This window comes from Anomaloglossus baeobatrachus, chromosome 2 (genome assembly GCF_048569485.1).
Source record: "Anomaloglossus baeobatrachus isolate aAnoBae1 chromosome 2, aAnoBae1.hap1, whole genome shotgun sequence".
NCBI classification, from domain to species: Eukaryota; Metazoa; Chordata; class Amphibia; order Anura; family Aromobatidae; genus Anomaloglossus; species Anomaloglossus baeobatrachus.
Window position 1 is genome coordinate 718,371,113 of NC_134354.1, and position 20,931 is coordinate 718,392,043.

A 20,931-nucleotide genomic window follows, 5' to 3' on the forward strand; every position below is an offset into this window, starting at 1 on the left:
GTGAAAGTGTGCAGACTCGACCAGGTAGCTGCCTGGCACACCTGTTGAGCCGTAGCCTGGTGTCGTAATGCCCAGGATGCACCCACGGCTCTGGTAGAATGGGCCTTCAGCCCTGATGGAACCGGAAGCCCAGCAGAACGGTAGGCTTCAAGAATTGGTTCTTTAATCCATCGAGCCAGGGTGGCCTTAGAAGCCTGCGACCCTTTGCGCTTACCAGCGACAAGGACAAAGAGTGCATCCGAACGGCGCAAGGGCGCCGTGCGGGAAATGTAGATTCTGAGTGCTCTCACCAGATCTAACAAATGTAAATCCTTCTCATACCGATGAACTGCATGAGGACAAAACGAAGGCAAAGAGATATCCTGATTAAGATGAAAAGAGGATACCACCTTCGGGAGAAACTCCTGAATGGGGCGCAGCACTACCTTGTCCTGGTGGAAGACCAGGAAGGGAGCCTTGGATGATAGTGCTGCCAGCTCAGACACTCTCCGAAGAGATGTGATCGCTACCAGAAAAGCCACTTTCTGTGATAGTCTAGAAAGTGAAACCTCCCTCAGAGGCTCGAAGGGCGGCTTCTGGAGGGCAACTAGTACCCTGTTCAGATCCCATGGATCTAACGGCCGCTTGTACGGGGGTACGATATGGCAAACCCCCTGTAGGAACGTGCGCACCTTAGGAAGGCGTGCCAAACGCCTCTGAAAAAAGACGGATAGCGCCGAGACCTGACCTTTAAGGGAGCCGAGCGACAAACCTTTTTCTAACCCAGATTGCAGGAAAGAAAGAAAGGTAGGCAATGCAAATGGCCAGGGAGACACTCCCTGAGCAGAGGACCAGGATAAGAATATCCTCCACGTTCTGTGGTAGATCTTAGCGGACGTGGGCTTCCTAGCCTGTCTCATGGTGGCAACGACCCCTTGGGACAATCCTGAAGACGCTAGGATCCAGGACTCAATGGCCACACAGTCAGGTTCAGGGCCGCAGAATTCCGATGGAAAAACGGCCCTTGGGACAGTAAGTCTGGTCGGTCTGGGAGTGCCCACGGTTGGCCGACCGTGAGCTGCCACAGATCCGGATACCACGCCCTCCTCGGCCAGTCTGGGGCGACAAGTATGACGCGGCTGCAATCGGATCTGATCTTGCGTAGCACTCTGGGCAAGAGTGCCAGAGGTGGAAACACATAAGGGAGCCGGAACTGCGACCAATCTTGCACTAGGGCGTCTGCCGCCAGCGCTCTTTGATCGCGAGACCGTGCCATGAAGGTTGGGACCTTGTTGTTGTGCCGTGACGCCATTAGGTCGACGTCCGGCACCCCCCAGCGGCGACAGATTTCCTGAAACACGTCTGGGTGAAGGGACCATTCCCCTGCGTCCATGCCCTGGCGACTGAGGAAGTCTGCTTCCCAGTTTTCTACGCCGGGGATGTGAACTGCGGATATGGTGGAGGCTGTGGCTTCCACCCACATCAGAATCCGCCGGACTTCCTGGAAGGCTTGCCGACTGCGTGTCCCCCCTTGGTGGTTGATGTATGCCACCGCTGTGGAGTTGTCCGACTGAATTCGGATCTGCCTTCCTTCCAGCCACTGCTGGAAGGCTAGTAGGGCAAGATACACTGCTCTGATTTCCAGAACATTGATCTGAAGGGTGGACTCCTGCTGAGTCCACGTACCCTGAGCCCTGTGGAGGAGAAAGACTGCTCCCCACCCTGACAGACTCGCGTCTGTCGTGACCACCGCCCAAGACGGTGGTAGGAAGGATCTTCCCTGTGATAATGAGGTGGGAAGAAGCCACCACTGCAGAGAGTCTTTGGCCGTCTGGGAAAGGGAGACTTTCCTGTCCAGGGATGTTGACTTCCCGTCCCATTGGCGGAGAATGTCCCATTGAAGTGGACGCAGATGAAACTGCGCAAACGGAACCGCTTCTATTGCCGCCACCATCTTCCCGAGGAAGTGCATGAGGCCTCTTAAGGAGTGCGACTGACTTTGAAGGAGAGCCTGCACCCCAGTCAGTAGAGACCGCTGCTTGTCCAGCGGAAGCTTCACTATCGCTGAGAGAGTATGAAACTCCATGCCAAGATACGTTAGTGATTGGGTCGGTGACAGATTTGACTTTGGGAAGTTGATGATCCACCCAAACGCCTGGAGAGTCTCCAGTGCAACATTCAGGCTGAGTTGGCATGCCTCTTGAGAGGGTGCCTTGACCAGTAGATCGTCCAAGTAAGGGATCACAGAGTGTCCGTGAGAGTGCAAGACTGCTACCACTGCCGCCATGATCTTGGTGAACACCCGAGGGGCTGTCGCCAGACCAAATGGCAGAGCTACGAACTGAAGATGGTCGTCTCCTATCACGAAGCGTAGAAAGCGTTGGTGCTCTGTAGCAATCGGCACGTGGAGATAAGCATCTTTGATGTCTATTGATGCTAGGAAATCTCCTTGAGACATTGAGGCAATGACTGAGCGGAGGGATTCCATCCGGAACCGCCTGGCGTTCACATGCTTGTTGAGCAGTTTTAGGTCCAGAACGGGACGGAAGGAGCCGTCCTTTTTTGGAACCACAAAGAGATTGGAGTAAAATCCTCGCCCCCGTTCCTGAGGGGGGACAGGGATCACGACTCCTTCTGCTCTTAGAGAGTCCACCGCCTGCAGCAGGGCATCTGCTCGGTTGGGGTGTGGGGAGGTTCTGAAGAACCGAAGTGGAGGCCGAGAACTGAACTCGATTCTGTACCCGCGAGACAAAATATCTGTTACCCACCGGTCTTTGACCTGTGACAGCCAAATGTCGCAAAAGCGGGAGAGCCTGCCACCGACCGAGGATGCGGAGGGAGGAGGCCGAAAGTCATGAGGTAGCCGCTTTGGAAGCGGTTCCTCCATTTGCTTTCCTGGGGCGTGAGTGAGCCCGCCAGGAATCTGAGCTCCCTTGTTCTTTCTGAGTCCTTTTGGACGAGGAGAATTGGGCCTTGCCCGAGCCTCGAAAGGACCGAAACCTCGACTGCCACTTTTTCTGTTGAGGTTTACTTGCTCTGGGCTGTGGTAAGGAAGAGTCCTTACCCTTGGACTGTTTTATGATTTCAGCCAATGGCTCACCAAACAGTCTGTCTCTAGATAATGGCAAGCTGGTTAAGCATTTTTTGGAACCAGCATCTGCTTTCCAGTCCTTTAACCACAAGGCTCTGCGCAAAACGACAGAATTGGCGGACGCCATAGCGGTACGGCTCGTAGATTCTAGGACAGCATTGATAGCATAGGTCGCAAACGCAGACATTTGCGACGTTAGGGACGCCACTTGCGGCACTGCTGGATGTATGATAGCATCCACCTGTGCTAAACCAGCTGAAATAGCTTGGAGTGCCCACACGGCCGCGAATGCTGGAGCAAACGACGCGCCGATAGCTTCATAGACAGATTTCAACCAAAGGTCCATCTGTCTGTCGTTGGCATCTTTAAGTGAAGCGCCATCCTCTACTGCGACTATGGATCTAGCCGCAAGCTTGGAAATTGGGGGATCCACCTTTGGACACTGGGTCCAGCGTTTGGCCACCTCAGAGGGAAAAGGATAACGGGTATCCTTAGAACGTTTAGAGAAACGCTTGTCTGGATGAGCGTCGTGTTTCTGGATCGATTCTCTGAAGTCAGAGTGGTCCAAAAAAGCACTTAATTTACGCTTGGGATACAGGAAATGGAACTTCTCCTGCTGTGCAGCTGCCTCCTCTGCAGAAGGGGCTGGGGGAGAAATATCCAACAGTCTATTAATTGCCGATATAAGGTCATTAACCATGGCGTCACCATCAGGGGCATCCAGATTGAGAGGAGCCTCAGGATTAGACTCCTGATCACCGTCCTCAGTCTCATCACAGAGAGACTCTTCTCGCTGAGACCCTGAGCAGTGTGATGACGTGGAGGGTCTTTCCCAGCGAGCTCGCTTAGGCTGCCTGGGACTGTCATCTGAGTCAGAGACTTCAGCCTGTGATGCTTGAGACCCCCTTGAAGTACGGATTAGTTCCAACTGAGGGGGACCGGAGAGCATAGACACAGCAGTGTCCATGGTCTGAGTAACTGGCCTGGACTGCAAGGTCTCCAGGATTTTAGTCATAGTCACAGACATTTTATCAGCAAAAACTGCAAAGTCTGTCCCCGTCACCGGGGCAGGGTTCACAGGCGTCTCTGCCTGGGCTACCACCACAATAGGCTCTGGCTGACGAAGTGCCACTGGGACTGAACATTGCACACAATGAGAGTCGTTGGAGCCTGCTGGTAGATCAGCCCCACATGCAGTACAAACAGTGTACACAGCCTGTGCCTTGGCACCCTTGCGTTTTGCGGATGACATGTTGCTGCCTCCTCAGAGCAGTACAGGGTGTCCAGCCAAGAAGCGACCTTACAGTGCAACTATATATATATATGGTACCAAGAAAAAAGTACACTAATATAACACTGAGGCACTAGTGGGGCCAGCACTAAAGTGCAGCTTACCGCCCGCTTAGGAGCGGTGTGTGGGCGCCGAAATCCCTTTAGTCTGGGTCTCCCAGAGCCTGCTGCCTTTAACCAGCCAGACCGCATGTGTAATGGCTGCCGGCGTCCTTGTGGAGAGGGGGGGCGGGCCCTGGGCGTATACAGACGAAGAGCGGGAAGCCTGCTTCCCACTGTGCCTAGTGAGAGGGCTGGAGCATGTAAATAAAGCTCCAGCCCTCGGCGCTGCCCATTGAGCAGCGTCTCTCCCCTACCCTGATTGACAGGGTGGGGGCGGGAACGAAGCGGCGCTAGGCCGCAGAAGCCGGGGGCTAAAGTTAGAAGCGCCGCCGCCGTAAAAGCGCGGTCGGCGCAAAGTCCCCGGCGCACCACAAGTCGCAGCTGCGCCGCCGCTCCAGTAGCGGTCGGCGCAGTAGTTCCCAACATGTAACGTCACTCAGCAAAGCTGCAGTGACCTAACCCCAGCGCACAGCGCTACTGTCCCCGGCGCACTATAACGCTCAGCAAGCCTTGAGAGTGTCCGTGCCTGCCGGGGACACCGAGTACCTGAAAGTTGCAGGGCCTTGTCCCTGAACGGCACTCCCGCTCCAAATCCAGCAGGTTCTCTGGGTCTGTGGATGGAGCCCGGCCTCAGGGCTTGGGGGCCGGCAAGATCCCACTTCCACAGAGCCCTCCAGGGGATGTGGAAGGAAAACAGCATGTGGGCTCCAGCCTCTGTACCAGCAATAGGTACCTCAACCTTACAAGCACCACCACGGGTGAGAAGGGAGCATGCTGGGGGCCCCATATGGGCCCTCTTTTCTTCCATCCGATATAGCCAGCAGCTACTGCTGACTACAAACAGTGGAGCTATGCGTGGATGTCTGACCTCCTTCGCACAAAGCAGAAAACTGGTGAGCCAGTGATCCCACTGGGGGTGTATAGCCAGAAGGGGAGGGGCCTTACACTTTTTAGTGTAATTGCTTTGTGTGGCCTCCGGAGGCAGTGCTATACACCCAATCGTCTGGGTCTCCCAATAGAGCGCCGAAGAAAGAGTTGTGTGCGCACTATGGCTGTAGCAGACGTATGTGTGTTAAACAGAATGGCCATATATTTTTGACTCTGTTCATATTTTTGTCACACAGAGTTTTGCACAAACCTCACCGACTGTCTGGGATCAACACAGCCAGACTTGAGTATCAACAAGCTGTGTGCTGATTCATAGGGAGGCTAGAAAGAGTTAATCTCTGCTGGTCTGCTTGTGTGACGCCCCTAACCTTATCAGGGTGTCACAGGTAACTGCACTCCTTTCCCTAATGGTGCAGAACTCTTCCTCCATGGTTCTGGGATCCTAACTCTGGTATTGTTCCCACCAGCACTCAAATCCTAACCACACCTCACACCACACCCTGTCAGGCACACCAGTGGGTGGTCTAGCTGGAAAAGGGCCACCCGCCTAGAGGTAAGGCAGACCGGTGGGAGGGACTTAGTCAATTCTAGAGTAGCCCTCAGATAGTGAGGAACTGGGGGAGTTGTAGCTCCCTGGGAGACTTTGGTTAGGTCACAGACGGTGGTCTGGGACCGGAGGAGTCGGAGACCCGGTCGCATGCTATTATAGAAGGGTGCCCAGACTTCGTTTTGAAGAGCGGTCGGCAATGGAAAGTCCAATAACCGGACCGGTACCGAGCACGGCAGGGTACAGGACCCTAGCTCAGGGAGTAGCTTCACGCAACCTGGTAATTCACCTGTGGAGGATAGTCTCTTTATGAACTTTCCCCAAGAGCTCAGAGATTGAAGGCACTAACACAACGAGGGGGATAGAGCTTTCCAGCTTATGCGGCGTACAGAAATTTCAAGTGTCAGGCATCGAGAGCATAACTCCACTATTCTAATATAGGGAGCGGGACCCTGACAGCTTCAGGCCGAAGGGTCACTTAGGAACTTCTACAATTGTGCATGGAGGCAGGCTCCAGACCACTAACAATACCAGCAGGGACGGATTCCCGGACGAGCTCCCCAGAGTGGCATCGGCACCCAGAGACTTGATTTACTTCTGTGTCAGAGCCTGCTTAATGGTTGCACCAATATCCGCACAGTCTGAGTGAGTACACTGCTCTCCCTGTGTCATGCCTGCCCACAGAGTCCGCACCACGCTACCCTCCACCTATTCTCTAGAGTCCCGGGGTCAACCCCACCCCCCGTGGAGGGAACATCATCTAGCTATCCCGCTCCATCACCCCCGAGTACTTCCATCGGCAGCAGCGTCCCCTTACCGCGAACCATGGGTGGCATCACGAACTCTCCCTTGTACATATTGTGCTGTGTGAAAGAGTTTTGGTTTCCCCTGTCTGTCTTTATCTGTAGGTTTCATCATACTTCTGTTCTGTCCCTCCCAGGAGGAATGAGAATCAGATCAGGACTGGTCAGGAGCAGGGCTAGGAAGGAGACTCAGACCTCTCCACCATCAGGAGTATTCCTGAGGTTAGGGATAGCATAGGGCCCCCTAGCTTTAGGGACAACATAGGAGCCCTGGTTCCTTGCTATTCCATAGTCATTGTGACCATTATCTTCTGAACACTGAAACCCGATTCATCATTGCCTTTGTTTTTAATCTAGTTTTGTATGTTTTGTGCCTTTTTTTGTTTGCCCCTAATTCATTATCCAATTTGTACCTGATTTTGAAGTTTATTGTACATCTGCTCACAGTTTTTTTTGTTTTTGCAATCCACATTGTGGGCAGAATTCAGCCATTCCAGATGTTTTCCCTTGATTCATCAAATGTGACTTTTTAAAAAGTTGCAAAATTTGGGACAACTCCATCCCAATGTCTCCTAGTGTATTGTGTGTGCCAGCATCTTGGAGAAATTTTTGAGAAACTTATGCCACAACTAGCAACTAATGGCACATGATTAAATCTGAAAGGGACTTAAAACCCCTCAAATGATGATTCAGTGCCTTAGCAATTAGGTGTATCTCTAAGGCTATGTGCACACGGTGCGTTTTTCGCGGCGTTTTTGCGCGTTTTTGGCCTCAAAACTGCATGACTTTGCTTCCCCAGCAAAGTCTATGAGTTTTCATTTTTGCTGTCCCCACACAGCGTTTTTTTTTCAGCTGCGTTTTTGTGGTGACCACAAAAACGCAGCATGTCAATTATTCCCGCGTTTTTCACTGCGCTTTTCATCCATTGAGTTCAATGGGATGTTGAAAGACGCAATGAGAAACGCAAATAGCTGCGTTTTGGTGCGTTTTGGTGCGTTTCTAAGACAAAAACGCAGCTATAAACGCAGGAGGTGGGTAGTAAAGTGACGTGTACAGGAAGAGGATTCCTTCTGTCAGTATAGACAGAAGCGTGAATCCTCCCGGTACCGTCACCGTCGCGTCCACCTCCCGTCCTGTGCATGTCAGCTGCCGTGCGGCGCCATGTACAGGCAGGAGATGGAAGCGGCTGCGAAAACAAAAGTTAACAGTAGAAAAAAAAAAAAAAAAGTTATACTCACCTGTCTGCAGACTCCCGGTGCCATGCCCGCTCCCATCTCTTCTCACGGTATCGCCACCCCCGCTCCGGCTGTGTGCAGACGGCCGGGAAACCTCCGGCTCCGATGGATGCAGGACCTGGCGATGGATCACCTGATACAGTCACCTGACGCATCAGGTGATCGTAAGTATCGCGATGACGCGGGCGCCCGGCCGGTATCAGCGGATGCGTCAGGAGACTTCATCCCTGATAACCGGCAGCTGCTGCAGCGATCGGACAGGATCAGACTCCCGCCCCATCGCTGCAGGAGCTGCCGGTATTCAGCACATAAGTGAGTATTATTATTTATTTTATTTTTTTTGCGCTGATGCATCAGCTGATTGTATAAAAGTCGTTTATACAATCAGCTGCTGTGTCATGTGATTCAGGCACTTGATCCTGACACATCATCTGATCGCTTTGCCTTCCAGCAAACCGATCAGATGATATTGGATCCAGATTGGACGGCGCGGGACCCTGACCCAGGATTACTGCGGAGGGGGGCTTCTTTATTTCAATAAAGATGGAGTCACTAATTGTGTTGTGTTTTATTTCTAATAAAAATATTTTTCTGTGTGTTGTGTTTTTTTTTTATCTTTACTAGAAATTCATGGTGGCCATGTCTAATATTGGCGTGACACCATGAATTTCGGGCTTAGGGCTAGCTGATAATATACAGCTAACCCTAACTCCATTATTACCTAGCTAGCCACCCGTCACCAGGGCAGCCGGAAGAGTTGGATACAGCGCCAGAAGATGGCGCTTCTATGAAAGCGCCATTTTCTGGGGTGTCTGCGGGACTGCAATTCACAGCGGGGGTGCCCAGAAAGCATGGGCACCCTGCACTGTGGATTCCAATCCCCAGCTGCCTAGTTGTACCCGGCTGGACTCAAAAATTGGGCGAAGCCCACGTCATTTTTTTTTTAAATTATTTCATGAAATTCATGAAATAATTTAAAAAAAAAGGGCTTCCCTATATTTTTGGTTTCCAGCTGGGTACAAATAGGCAGCTGGGGGTTGGGGGCAGCCCGTACCTGCCTGCTGTACCCGGCTAGCATACAAAAATATGGCGAAGCCCATGTCATTTTTTTTTTGGGGGGGGGCAAAGAAATCCTGCATACAGTCCTGGAAGGAGGATGCTGAGCCTTGTAGTTCGACAGCTGCTGTCTGCTCTCCTGCATACACTATTGGATGGAGGATGCTGAGACTTGTAGTTCTGCAGCTGTCTGCTCTTCTGCATACACTAGTGGAGAATGAAGAACACATTGAAGAAGGAAATGACATCAGACCTTTTTTTTTTTGTTCACTGATAAAAAACGCATAAAGACGCAGTGAGCAAAAACGCAGCAAAACGCAGCAAAAAAACGCACCAAATCGCGGCAAAACGCGTGCGTTTTTGCCGCATTTTTTCGACGCAGGTGCGTTTTTGTGCGTTTTTCGCGGCCAAAAACGCACAAAAACGCAGCGTCAAAAAAAAACGCAGCGTGTGCACATAGCCTAATGGAGGTGGACCATGCAGGTGCTGAACTTCCTGCCTGCCTGGCAAACTTTGTCCCAACTCCCAGGCTACTGCTGCTGAATCTACTGATGTGTCAAGCCAACCTTTTCTACATAATATGATGCTGCTAACTTTTTTCTTTTTTTTGGAAGGGATAGAGGGGTAATTTGTAATTTTGCTATAGGGCAATCATTTCTATTTATGCTACTTGTAAACAATGACAAAATTGCTGTCGCCTACCCCTCCCTAAAAATAAACCCTAAATAACTCCATATATTTTCTGTATCCAAAATAATTCTATATATATTTACAGTACAGACCAAAAGTTAGGACACACCTTCTCATCTCTAGAACAACTGTTAAGAGGAGACTTTGTGCAGCAGGCCTTCATGGTAAAATAGCTGCTAGGAAACCACTGCTAAGGACAGGCAACAAGCAAAAGAGACTTGTTTGGGCTAAAGAACACAAGGAATGAACATTAGACCAGTGGAAATCTGTGCTTTGATCTGATGAGTCCAAATTTGAGATCTTTGGATCCAACCACCATGTCTTTGTAGAAAAGGTGAACGGATGAACTCTACATGGCTGGTTCCCACCGTGAAGCATGGAGGAGGAGGTGTGTTGGTGTGGGGGTGCTCTGCTGGTGACACTGTTGGGGATTTATTCAAAATTGAAGGCATACTGAACCAGCATGGCTACCATAGCATCTTGCAGCAGCATGCTATTCCATCCGGTATGCGTTTAGTTGGACCATAATTTATTTTTTAACAGGACAATGACCCCAAACACACCTCCAGGCTGTGTAAGAGCTATTTGACCAAGAAGGAGAGTGATGGGGTGCTACGCCAGATGACCTGGTCTCCACAGTCACCAGACCTGAACCCAATCGAGATGGTTTGGGGTGAGCTGGACCACAGAGTGAAGGCAAAAGGGCCAACAAGTGCTAAGCATCTCTGGGAACTCCTTCAAGACTGTTGGAAAACCATTTCCGGTGACTACCTCTTGAAGCTCGTCAAGAGAATGCCAAGTGTGTGCAAAGTAGTAATGAAAGAAAAAGGTGGCTACTTTGAATAACTTAGACTATAAGATATATTTTCAGTTGTTTCACACTTTTTTAAGTATTTCATTCCACATGTTTTAATTCATAGTTTTGATGCCTTCAATGTGAATCTACAATTTTCAGGGTCCTGAAAATAAAGAAAACTCTTTGAATGCGAAGGTGTGTCCACATTTTTGGTCTGTATTGTATAGGTATATATATATATTATATATATATATATATATATACACAGTTAGGTCCAGAAATATTTGGACAGTGACACAAGTTTTGTTATTTTAGCTGTTTACAAAAACATGTTCAGAAATACAATTATATATATAATTTGGGCTGAAAGTGCACACTCCCAGCTGCAGTATGAGAGCTTTCACATCCAAATCGGAGAAAGGGTTTAGGAATCATAGCTCTGTAATGCATAGCCTCCTCTTTTTCAAGGGACCAAAAGTAATTGGACAAGGGACTCTAAGGGCTGCAATTAACTCTGAAGGCATCAGAGAGATAGCCGACATGCTTGGAGTAGCAAAATCAACAGTCGGGTACATTCTGAGAAAAAAGGAATTGACTGGTGAGCTTGGGAACTCAAAAATGCCTGGGCGTCCACGGATGACAACAGTGGTGGATGATCGCCGCATACTTTCTTTGGTGAAGAAGAACCCGTTCACAACATCAACTGAAGTCCAGAACACTCTCAGTGAAGTAGGTGTATCTGTCTCTAAGTCAACAGTAAAGAGAAGACTCCATGAAAGTAAATACAAAGGGTTCACATCTAGATGCAAACCATTCATCAATTCCAAAAATAGACAGGCCAGAGTTAAATTTGCTGAAAAACACCTCATGAAGCCAGCTCAGTTCTGGAAAAGTATTCTATGGACAGATGAGGCAAAGATCAACCTGTACCAGAATGATGGGAAGAAAAAAGTTTGGAGAAGAAAGGGAACGGCACATGATCCAAGGCACACCACATCCTCTGTAAAACATGGTGGAGGCAACGTGATGGCATGGGCATGCATGGCTTTCAATGGCACTGGGTCACTTGTGTTTATTGATGACATAACAGCAGACAAGAGTAGCCGGATGAATTCTGAAGTGTATGGGGATATACTTTCAGCCCAGATTCAGCCAAATGCCGCAAAGTTGATCGGACGGCGCTTCATGGTACAGATGGACAATGACCCCCAAGCATACAGCCAAAGCTACCCAGGAGTTCATGAGTGCAAAAAAGTGGAATATTCTGCAATGGCCAAGTCAATCACCAGATCTTAACCCAATTGAGCATGCATTTCACTTGCTCAAATCCAGACTTAAGACGGAAAGACCCACAAACAAGCAAGACCTGAAGGCTGAGGCTGTAAAGGCCTGGAAAAGCATTAAGGAGGAAACCCAGCGTTTGGTGATGTCCATGGGTTCCAGACTTAAGGCAGTGATTGCCTCCAAAGGATTCGCAACAAAATATTGAAAATAAAAATATTTTGTTTGGGTTTGGTTTATTTGTCCAAATACTTTTGACCTCCTAAAATGTGGAGTGTTTGTAAAGAAATGTGTACAATTCCTACAATTTCTATCAGATATTTTTGTTCAAACCTTCAAATTAAACGTTACAATCTGCACTTGAATTCTGTTGTAGAGATTTCATTTCAAATCCAATGTGGTGGCATGCAGAGCCCAACTCGCGAAAATTGTGTCACTGTCCAAATATTTCTGGACCTAACTGTATATACTAGCTGTACTACCCGACTTTGCCCAGGTTAATAACTGCTGTTAACAAAATAGAATGTATTAACAAAAATGTATTCTGCACACAAAACAAATAGATATAAATGTAATTATACTGTCTGTCTCCCCCTTTGTATATATCTCTCTGTCTCTCTCTCTCTTTGTCTGTCTGTCTCTTTCCCTGTCTGCCTCTGTCTGTTTCTCTTTCTCAGTCTGTCTCAATCTCTTTCCCTGTCTGTCTATCTATCTCTTTCCCTGTCTGTCTATCTCTGTCACTTTCCCTGTCTGTCTCTTTCTCTGTCAGTCTCTTTCCCTCTGTCTCTTTACCTGTCTTTGTCTGTCTCTTACCCTGCCTGTCTCTTTCCCTCTTTCCCTGTCTGTTTCCCTGTGTCTGTCTCTTTGTCTCTTTACCTGTCTCTCTCTTTCCCTGTCTGTCTCTTTCCCTGTCAGTCTGTCTCTTTGTCTGTGTCTTTGTGTCTGTCTCTTACCCTGTCTATGTCTGTTTCTTACCCTGTCTGTGTCTGCCTCTTTCCCTTTCTGTGTCTGTCTCTTTCCCTGGCTGCATTGTGACATGCCAACATTCCATTTAAGGGCGTGGCTGCACATTCTTCTGAAGTTCTGGCTGCACTGTGGCTCCCAGCTCCATTCGCTTTAATGGAGGCAGGTTTTTTGGTGAATAACTGTAAAGAGTGGGGTTAAAATTTCCCCTCAAAACATAGCCTATGACGCTCTCGGGATCCAGATGTGTGAGTGTGCAAAATTTTGTGGCTGTAGCTGCAACGGTGCAGATGCCAATCCCGGACATACACACACACACACACACACACACACACACAGCTTTATATATATACCGTGTATATATATATATATTATATAGTTTTTGTAAGTGTAGAGAGGAATAAAAGAAAATTGAAAGGGGTTGTCAGAATTAACTTTTAGTTTGTCAAAGTCTTGCATCCAACTTTTTCCAGTTTCAGCGATTCCTCACCATCAGTGCCCTCGTCTTGGACAGGTTGGAGTTGTGACTTAAGCAATACAATGCATATGACTGATACAGCTAATCACTGGGTTTATTGGTGTGTGCACTCTACATCGATAGAGCCACTGATCCCAGAGATTGGTTGCAATGGTCACAGGAGCTGTAGCCTTCAAGGCACTGCTCCAGCCTACAGCCTGTAGACTACAGCGCTTGTGACTGCTGCAGCCAATTTCTGGGATCAGTGACTCATGTAATCTGCATGAGCAGTACCACTGAGTCCAGTAAGGGCTCATTCAGATGACCGTTCTGTTTGCCCTGTTCAGTTCCTGTTTTTTTGCGGACCTACTGACAAGACCATGTTTTCAATGTCATTTGTGTAGGATCAGATGGCACACAGAAGCACTTCCATGTGCATCAGTTCCTACAAAAAATATCAGCTGCCAGATGTCTGTTCCATTATTATGGAATACGTCCTATTCTGTTCCGCAATTGAGAACCATGACACAATACAAGTAAATGGGTCCGCAAAATACCTGGAAGCTACATGGAAGCACTTCCGTGTGACTTCTGTTGGGTGTCCCTGCAGTCTGTGTCCCGCTACCGCGCCAGCCTTGCAACTGCTCGCACTGCAGTGTATCAGCATCAGCGCGCGCACAGCAGTGCGAAGAGCCGTGGGGATGACAAGCGCTGCCATCAGGAGGTTAGCTCACATGATTACCTGCTGTGAAGTTCGCTGCACTCCTGACGTCAGCATTTGTCACTGACTTCCATTCCCACCGCGTTCTCACATCAAGTCTCGCGGGAGGCCCAAGACTGTCACTAGCGGGGACATCATGTGCAGCTTGTGAATGCGTAGGGCAATGGAAGTCAGTGATGAGCGCTGATGTCAGGAGTGCAGCAGCGTTCATCACCCAGGTAATATACCTAGCTAACCTCATGAAGTCAGCGCTCATCATTCATTACAGTGACCTGGGCTGATCTATTGCTAAGCTCAGGTCACTGCACTGCTCTCTCAGCCAATGGGGAACATTCTCTTGGATCGTCGTGGGTCTACGCCGGACCCGGATTTGTTTTTTCTTTTGAATACATTGGTGAAAGAGGGAATGTGTTGGGGAGTGTTTTTTGAAATAAAAATTTGCTCGTGGTCTATTTTTTTTTTTTTTTTTAATACTGACTAGGTTAGTGATGTCAAGTATCCGATAGATGCCATGACATCACACCCTCTGGGCTTGATGCCAGGTGACATTACACAGCTGGTATCAACCCCATATATTACCCCAATTGCCACCGCACCAGGGCAGTCAGAAGAGCTGGGTAAAGTCCCGGGATCGTCGCATCTAATGGATGCAGCAATTCCGGGTCGGCTGCTGGCTGATATTTTTAGGCTGGGGGGCTCCCAATAACGTTGGTATCCCCAGCCTGAGAATCATATTCCCCAGCTGGGAGGCTTTATCTTGGCTGGGTATCAAAATTGGAGGACCACACGCTGTTTTTTTTAATTATTTATTTTACTGTACTATATAGACCCGCCCACCAGCGGCTGTGATTGGTTGCAGTCAGACAGCTGTCACTCAGCATTGGGGGGGGGGTCATCTGACTGTAACCATTCACAGACGCCGGTGAGCGAGGGAAGTAGTGAATATGTATGAGTCTAATGAGCGACCGGCTCGGGAAAAACAAAGTGCTGCTCTGGGAGCAGTGGGAGCCTCCCCAGTGATTGGAGAGTATGTAGCACTTGCTCCTACCCCTTTGCGCTGGATTCTGTTCTCCATAGACTTTACATGGGGGTGAGCATCTGGCAAGATACCGTGAACAGTACGTAATGCTCCTGTACCACCCCGCTCTCAGCAGCCGAGCTGCTCGGATCCGGCCCTTCTGTGGGTGGCTCGAGGGTCTCCGGACCTGGGGGCCCCACGGTCACTTCAAATGAAAAGGGGTAGTGATGGCTTGGTGGATGTAAATGTACGGGCAGAGCCGTATGGAGTTCGTGACGCCACCCACGGTGTGGGTGATATTGGACACCACCGCTGCAGTTATGGGGCACCCAGGGGAGATGTTGTGCAGCAAGTTGTTAACCCCTCCATGGGCAGGGATGGTGGCCCCGGGACCTGTTGGGGGTTTGGCGATGCAGGGAGATGGGCGACCGCAGGGTGCTGGGGTACTCACTATTAGAAAACACACGAGTCTCTGGTAAACCAAGGTGATTGTTGTCAATGCCCGCAGCTGGCTGCGTTCTAGTTCCCCCACCTGGCTGGTGGTCTCTGTCTTTCTCTTGCACCTGTTTAGAATGGTGGACTGCCTACGCTTGCAACTTCAGGCGTCCGCTCCCGGCTTGTGGTTGCCTAGGAAGCCCTTTGCTCACAGACGCTGGCCCGTGGGATCTCTGAGCCGTGGCGGTGGTCTTTTATCCCCCTCGGTGGGCTGTTGCCTTGAGTCGGGACTTTGGGTGGGACAGGACCTCTAGTCCTGGCCGCAATCAGTTAATTAACTAAGTCTAGTCGCTTCTGGGCCTAGCTTCAGGGTCTGAGTACCCACCTTTGTGCTCCGGTTTCCGAGTCGGTTCCCTGGGTATGTAGCGGTGGGCCACTACCCTGTCCCAGTCCACCTCGGTTCCACCGAGCCGTCTCCCGGCTCCTGCAGATGGAGACCGCCGTCTACCTCCTAGCCAAAGCCACCAGGGCTCCTACCCTGGTACCTGTCAGTTTGCATCAGGCCTCAGACACAGGCGTGACCTCCACTCTCACTGAACTATGAAACTGATCTGACTTTTCCCAGCCCTGGGCTGTTTAAAACTCCTAGGTGGGCATCTTTCAACCACCTGGTTCCGCCCCCTGGTGTGTCCATCAAGCCCTTTGGGGGTGACTAGGGTTTTAAGGGTTGGCTGTGTGTTACCTGTGAGGGAGGGGTGTAATGCGGGGCCCTATCTGTGACTATCTGGCCCAGCCAGGGCGTCACACTCGTTCAGTTTTGTTTTTTTTGCGTTGCACAAAAAAAGATGGAAGTCCCACGGATGACGCACGGACTGTATGCTAAATGCATCCGTGGAAAAATGGTACCGTTTTTTGCGGACCGCAAAAACTAAACTGTTGTGTGAATGTAGCCTAATTGACAGTGGTGGTTATGTGCGCTGTAATTGTGTACTTACCCCTGTAGCTTGAGAATGTAGACTAGTTCAAGAGGAGAAGCCACAATGGATCTGGGGAGACCAACAGCTTAGTCTTTTTTTATTTCATACTTATGTCAGCCTTTGGGCAACAAAAAGTTTATCCCAGACAACCCCATTTAAAGGAAACACTTGCACTTCTCCATTTTGATTACTGATTTGTTTTTTGGGGGGTTACAAATACTGATGTGAAATGCTGACCAAAATACTACTGTGTAGTGTTTAAGAGGTGAGTAATTGAATCACCAGGCCAGAATTTTTAATTCTTCGTATAAAAAAAAACAACTAATTGACATAAAAAAAAGTTGAAAACACTAACACTCTGTTTTTGGTCATCTACAGTTATCCACCATTTTTCAACCATGGAACGACGTGTTCGAGCTATTAAGGAGATGAGTCGGATACTGAAAGTTGGTGGAAAGATGATGATATACGTATGGGCGATGGAACAAAAAAGAAGAAAGTTTGAAAAGCAAGATTTACTCATACCTTGGAACAAAGATCCAGGTATACAAAACCTATCCGACAAGCAACAAAAGTCTCGGAAACCAGACCTCAATACCATCTGTTTGAATAAGCATTTCAACAAGGACCAAGCCACAACAACACTAAGAACTAAGAGTTCTCCATTTCTAGACGATCAATCTTTACCATATCGGAATGAACTTCATTCATCCAGGTTCTTAGCACGCTCTTTAGATTCAGGATTGAATAAAACATCGGTCTCCGGGGTCATAGAGCAAAATTATGGAAGCATATTCCGGAGATTGTATAATCTCTGCATTGATATTAAGAGAGATAGAAATACAGTTTCCTCTAAGCACATTCACTTTGTTAGAAACGTTGGAGATTTTATTTCAAATTATGGGCAAGACCTTGAGAACAATACCAACTCAGACGCAGAAAGGTTGACCTTACCAACCTCAAATGCAACCCATTGGAAGTCTCCAGCCATGAACCTCGACAAAGAAGTAATTAAAGATTTTAATGCAGTTCCTTTACCAGATCTAGGATCAGAATACAGGGAATTAGCTGATCCGAGACTTAACTTTACTATGAATTACACAAATCCTGGTGAAAAGATGAGGAACAGAAGAGACAAATCCCTAATCAGCTGTCACTATGATTATGAAAATGTTTCATCAGAGCATCAGCTTCTGCAAGGTGCAAATAATGGCTGTCTACGTTATTACCACATTTTTAAGCAGGGCGAGCTCAGTGACCTTATAGAACAATGCATTCCCGAGCTTCGTGTTGTGGAGACATTCTTTGATCATTCCAACTGGTGTGTTATTGCTGAAAAGATTCAACTTCCAAAAGTGTAATATGACAAAGTTGATCATTGTTAATGTTCTGTTTATGGTATAGTATTTTAATTATAAGAATTTTATAAACTAATTTTATTTTGCATGTTTTATATTGTAGCTACTGATATTTATTTATTTTTTACTATCTGTTCTTTTAATAAATATCTTCTCCATACAAAAACAAGTACTATGATTGAGAAGGATATGGGCAATGGGCCAAAAAATCTATTATCAGAACTTGATAAGTGCTCAATCTGTTAAACAAGTTTTTATACTTGTCATGAATTTGTTTTGTACAAAGAGATTGTATCAATCCTAGATGAACAGGTCTATGGACTTAGCTATACTACAAAGGATTGTTTACAAAAATTAGCCTTTTACATTTTTTTTCTCTTTTAAGTATATTGTTTTCAACAATATAACAAAGTTTGAATTTTAACAAAATGTTACAACAAATTCAATAGAGAAACAATGGCACTTAAAGTGGTTGTCTGGGTATTCAGTATAATTTATGTATGTACCTAGGCTGCTGAATGCTGAGTTTGTAATTTACAGCCTGTCAGCATTCTGCACCGATGCCTAGCTACCACACTTAGGGGTACTTTGCACACTGCAACATCGGTAACAATGTGTTACCGACGCTGCAGCGATAGTCCCCACCCCCGTCGCAGGTGCGATATCTTGTGATTGCTGCTGTAGCGAACATTATCGCTACGCCAACTTCACATGCACTCACCTGCCCTGCGACGTCGCTCTGGCCAGCGAACCGCCTCCTTACTAAGGGGGCGGGTCGTGCGGCGTCATAGCAACGTCACACGGCAGGCAGCCAATAGAAGCGAAGGGGCGGAGATGAGCGGGACTTAACATCCCGCCCACCTCCTTCCTTTCGCATGGCCGGCCAGGACGCAGGTAGATGTTCCTCGCTCCAGCGGCTTCACACACAGCGATGTGTGCTGCCTGCTGGAACGAGGAACAACATCGTACCGTCGCAGAAGCGGCATTATGGAAATGTCGGACCCTACAACGATCATACGATAACGACGCTTTTGCGCTCGTTAATCGTATGCAAAAGGCTTTACACACTACGATGTCAACAGTGATGCCAGATGTGCGTCACTGAGATATCGTAGTGTGCAAAGTACCCCTTAGTAATATGTCCTGCTCTCTCCTGATGCTGGAGGAGCTGCTCACTCCCGACTGATGTTTTCCTATCTGGAGTCTGGTTGTAACTAATGATAAGCGAACCCTTGGATATTCAGGTTTGAGAAACCAGAATGGACAAAAAAAAAAAAAATTGGGTTCGGCAGCCGAACTTGACCCCAGACAACAACAACAAACCTCATAAAAGTCAATGGGGGTTAGACGTTCTGCCCAGTCAAATGGCTGTGGTAAGAGCTAGGGGCCTACAAATGGAAGTTAAATTCTAGGAAGAACAGGATAGTTATACATACTGTGTTTCCAGGAATATCACATTGCAGTCAGACTTTTTTCTGGTCCTGCTAATTAAGTTTTATCAATATTCACAGATTCCCCCTCCCACCCTCTGTGTCAGTATCTGTGATTGTCTGTTGACTATTATACACGCCCTCACTCTGTCTCCGCGTCTGTGATTGGTTGCAGACAGTTTGCTGTATGGTGGTGTAAAAAGAAAATAATTAAAAAAAAATTACTCAGGCTCCTGCCATATTTTTATAGCCAGCACAGGTAAAACAACAGCTACAGGCTGCAGGCCCCACCTGTGAGCTTTACCATGGCTGGATATCAAACTAGAGGGGATCCTATGGCAGTTTTTAACAAATTATTTCATTTTTCAAAAACAGGCGCCCTATTTTTGATAACCATCCATGGTAAAGCAGACAGATGGGAGCTGTTATTATCAGGATGCAGGAGGCATGGATATGGGCCTCCCAGCCTAAAAATGCCAGCCCGCAGCTGCCCTAAATTGGCACATCATATTAGAAGTGCCAATCCTGACGCTTACCCGGCTCATCCCAATTACCCTGGTGCTGTGGCAATTGGAGTAATATAAGGGGTTAATGACAGCTGTGATTTGTAAAAAAAAAATGACCGCTACCATCAAGCCTTGGATTAGTAATGGGAGGCTTCTATGAGACACCAACATTACTAATCCTGTAAGTAAAAAGAAATAAAAGATAAAAAACAAAAAAAAATCCTTTATTTGAAATAAAATACACACACCCTCTTTGACCCCTTTATTTACCCCCGAAAAACCATTGCAGATCCAACATAATCCTTTGTTTGAGTGTATGTTAACCAATCATGACAATACTTTGAGAAGTTACACCCTGTTGGAAGAAGTGTAAATAAAGGGACTTTATCCACCCACAAGGGGTAATCTTGCTGAGTTGTACACCAGTCTGTTGAGCTCCTTTATTCTTGCCACGACACCATTCATCTGCAACACGTGGCTTGACTCCTTACGTGACAGACCATTGGTTTGCCACAATATTATCACACTATTTAACCCCTAAAGTTAACACCATAAAAATAAATGAAACACAAAGCAAAAAGAAGGGAATTTTGTTTACTTACCGTAAATTCCTTTTCTTCTAGCTCCAATTGGGAGACCCAGACAATTGGGTGTATAGCTACTGCCTCCGGAGGCCACACAAAGTATTACACTTAAAAGTGTAAGGCCCCTCCCCTTCTGGCTATACACCCCCCCGTGGGATCACGGGCTCCTCAGTTTTAGTGCAAAAGCAAGAAGGAGGAAAGCCAATAACTGTTTTAAATACAAATTCAACCCGAGAAACAGCCTCGGAGAACTGAACTGTTCAACATGAACAACATGTGCACCCGAAAAAAACAAACTTCCTAAGAAAACAGGGCGGGTGCTGGGTCTCCCAATTGGAGCTAGAAGAAAAGGAATTTACGGTAAGTAAACAAAATTCCCTTCTTCTTTGTCGCTCCTAATTGGGAGACCCAGACAATTGGGACGTCCAAAAGCAGTCCCTGGGTGGGTAAAAGAATACCTCGTGATAGGGCCGTCAAACAGCCCTTTCCTACAGGTGAGCCACCGCCGCCTGAAGGACTTGTCTACCTAGGCCGGCATCCGCCGAAGCGTAGGTATGCACCTGATAATGCTTGGTAAAAGTGTGCAGACTCGACCAGGTAGCCGCCTGGCACACCTGCTGAGCCGTAGCCTGGTGCCGTAATGCCCAGGACGCACCCACGGCTCTGGTAGAATGGGCCTTCAGCCCTGATGGAATCGGAAGCCCAGCCGAACGGTAGGTGTGAA

At 48.0% G+C, this 20,931-nt stretch overlaps 1 protein-coding gene across 1 annotated transcript in view; it reads left to right on the forward strand.

Moving 5' to 3' along the window:
- LOC142290635 (putative tRNA methyltransferase 9B) overlaps positions 1 to 17,721 on the forward strand; it is a 52,456-nt gene extending 34,735 nt beyond the window's left edge. The window contains exon 4 of the mRNA XM_075334607.1: positions 16,708 to 17,721. Coding sequence (XP_075190722.1) covers positions 16,708 to 17,690 — 983 coding nt within the window. The 3' untranslated portion in view covers positions 17,691 to 17,721. The remainder of the gene's footprint in view (positions 1 to 16,707) is intronic.
- Positions 17,722 to 20,931: the final 3,210 nt, after the last annotated feature.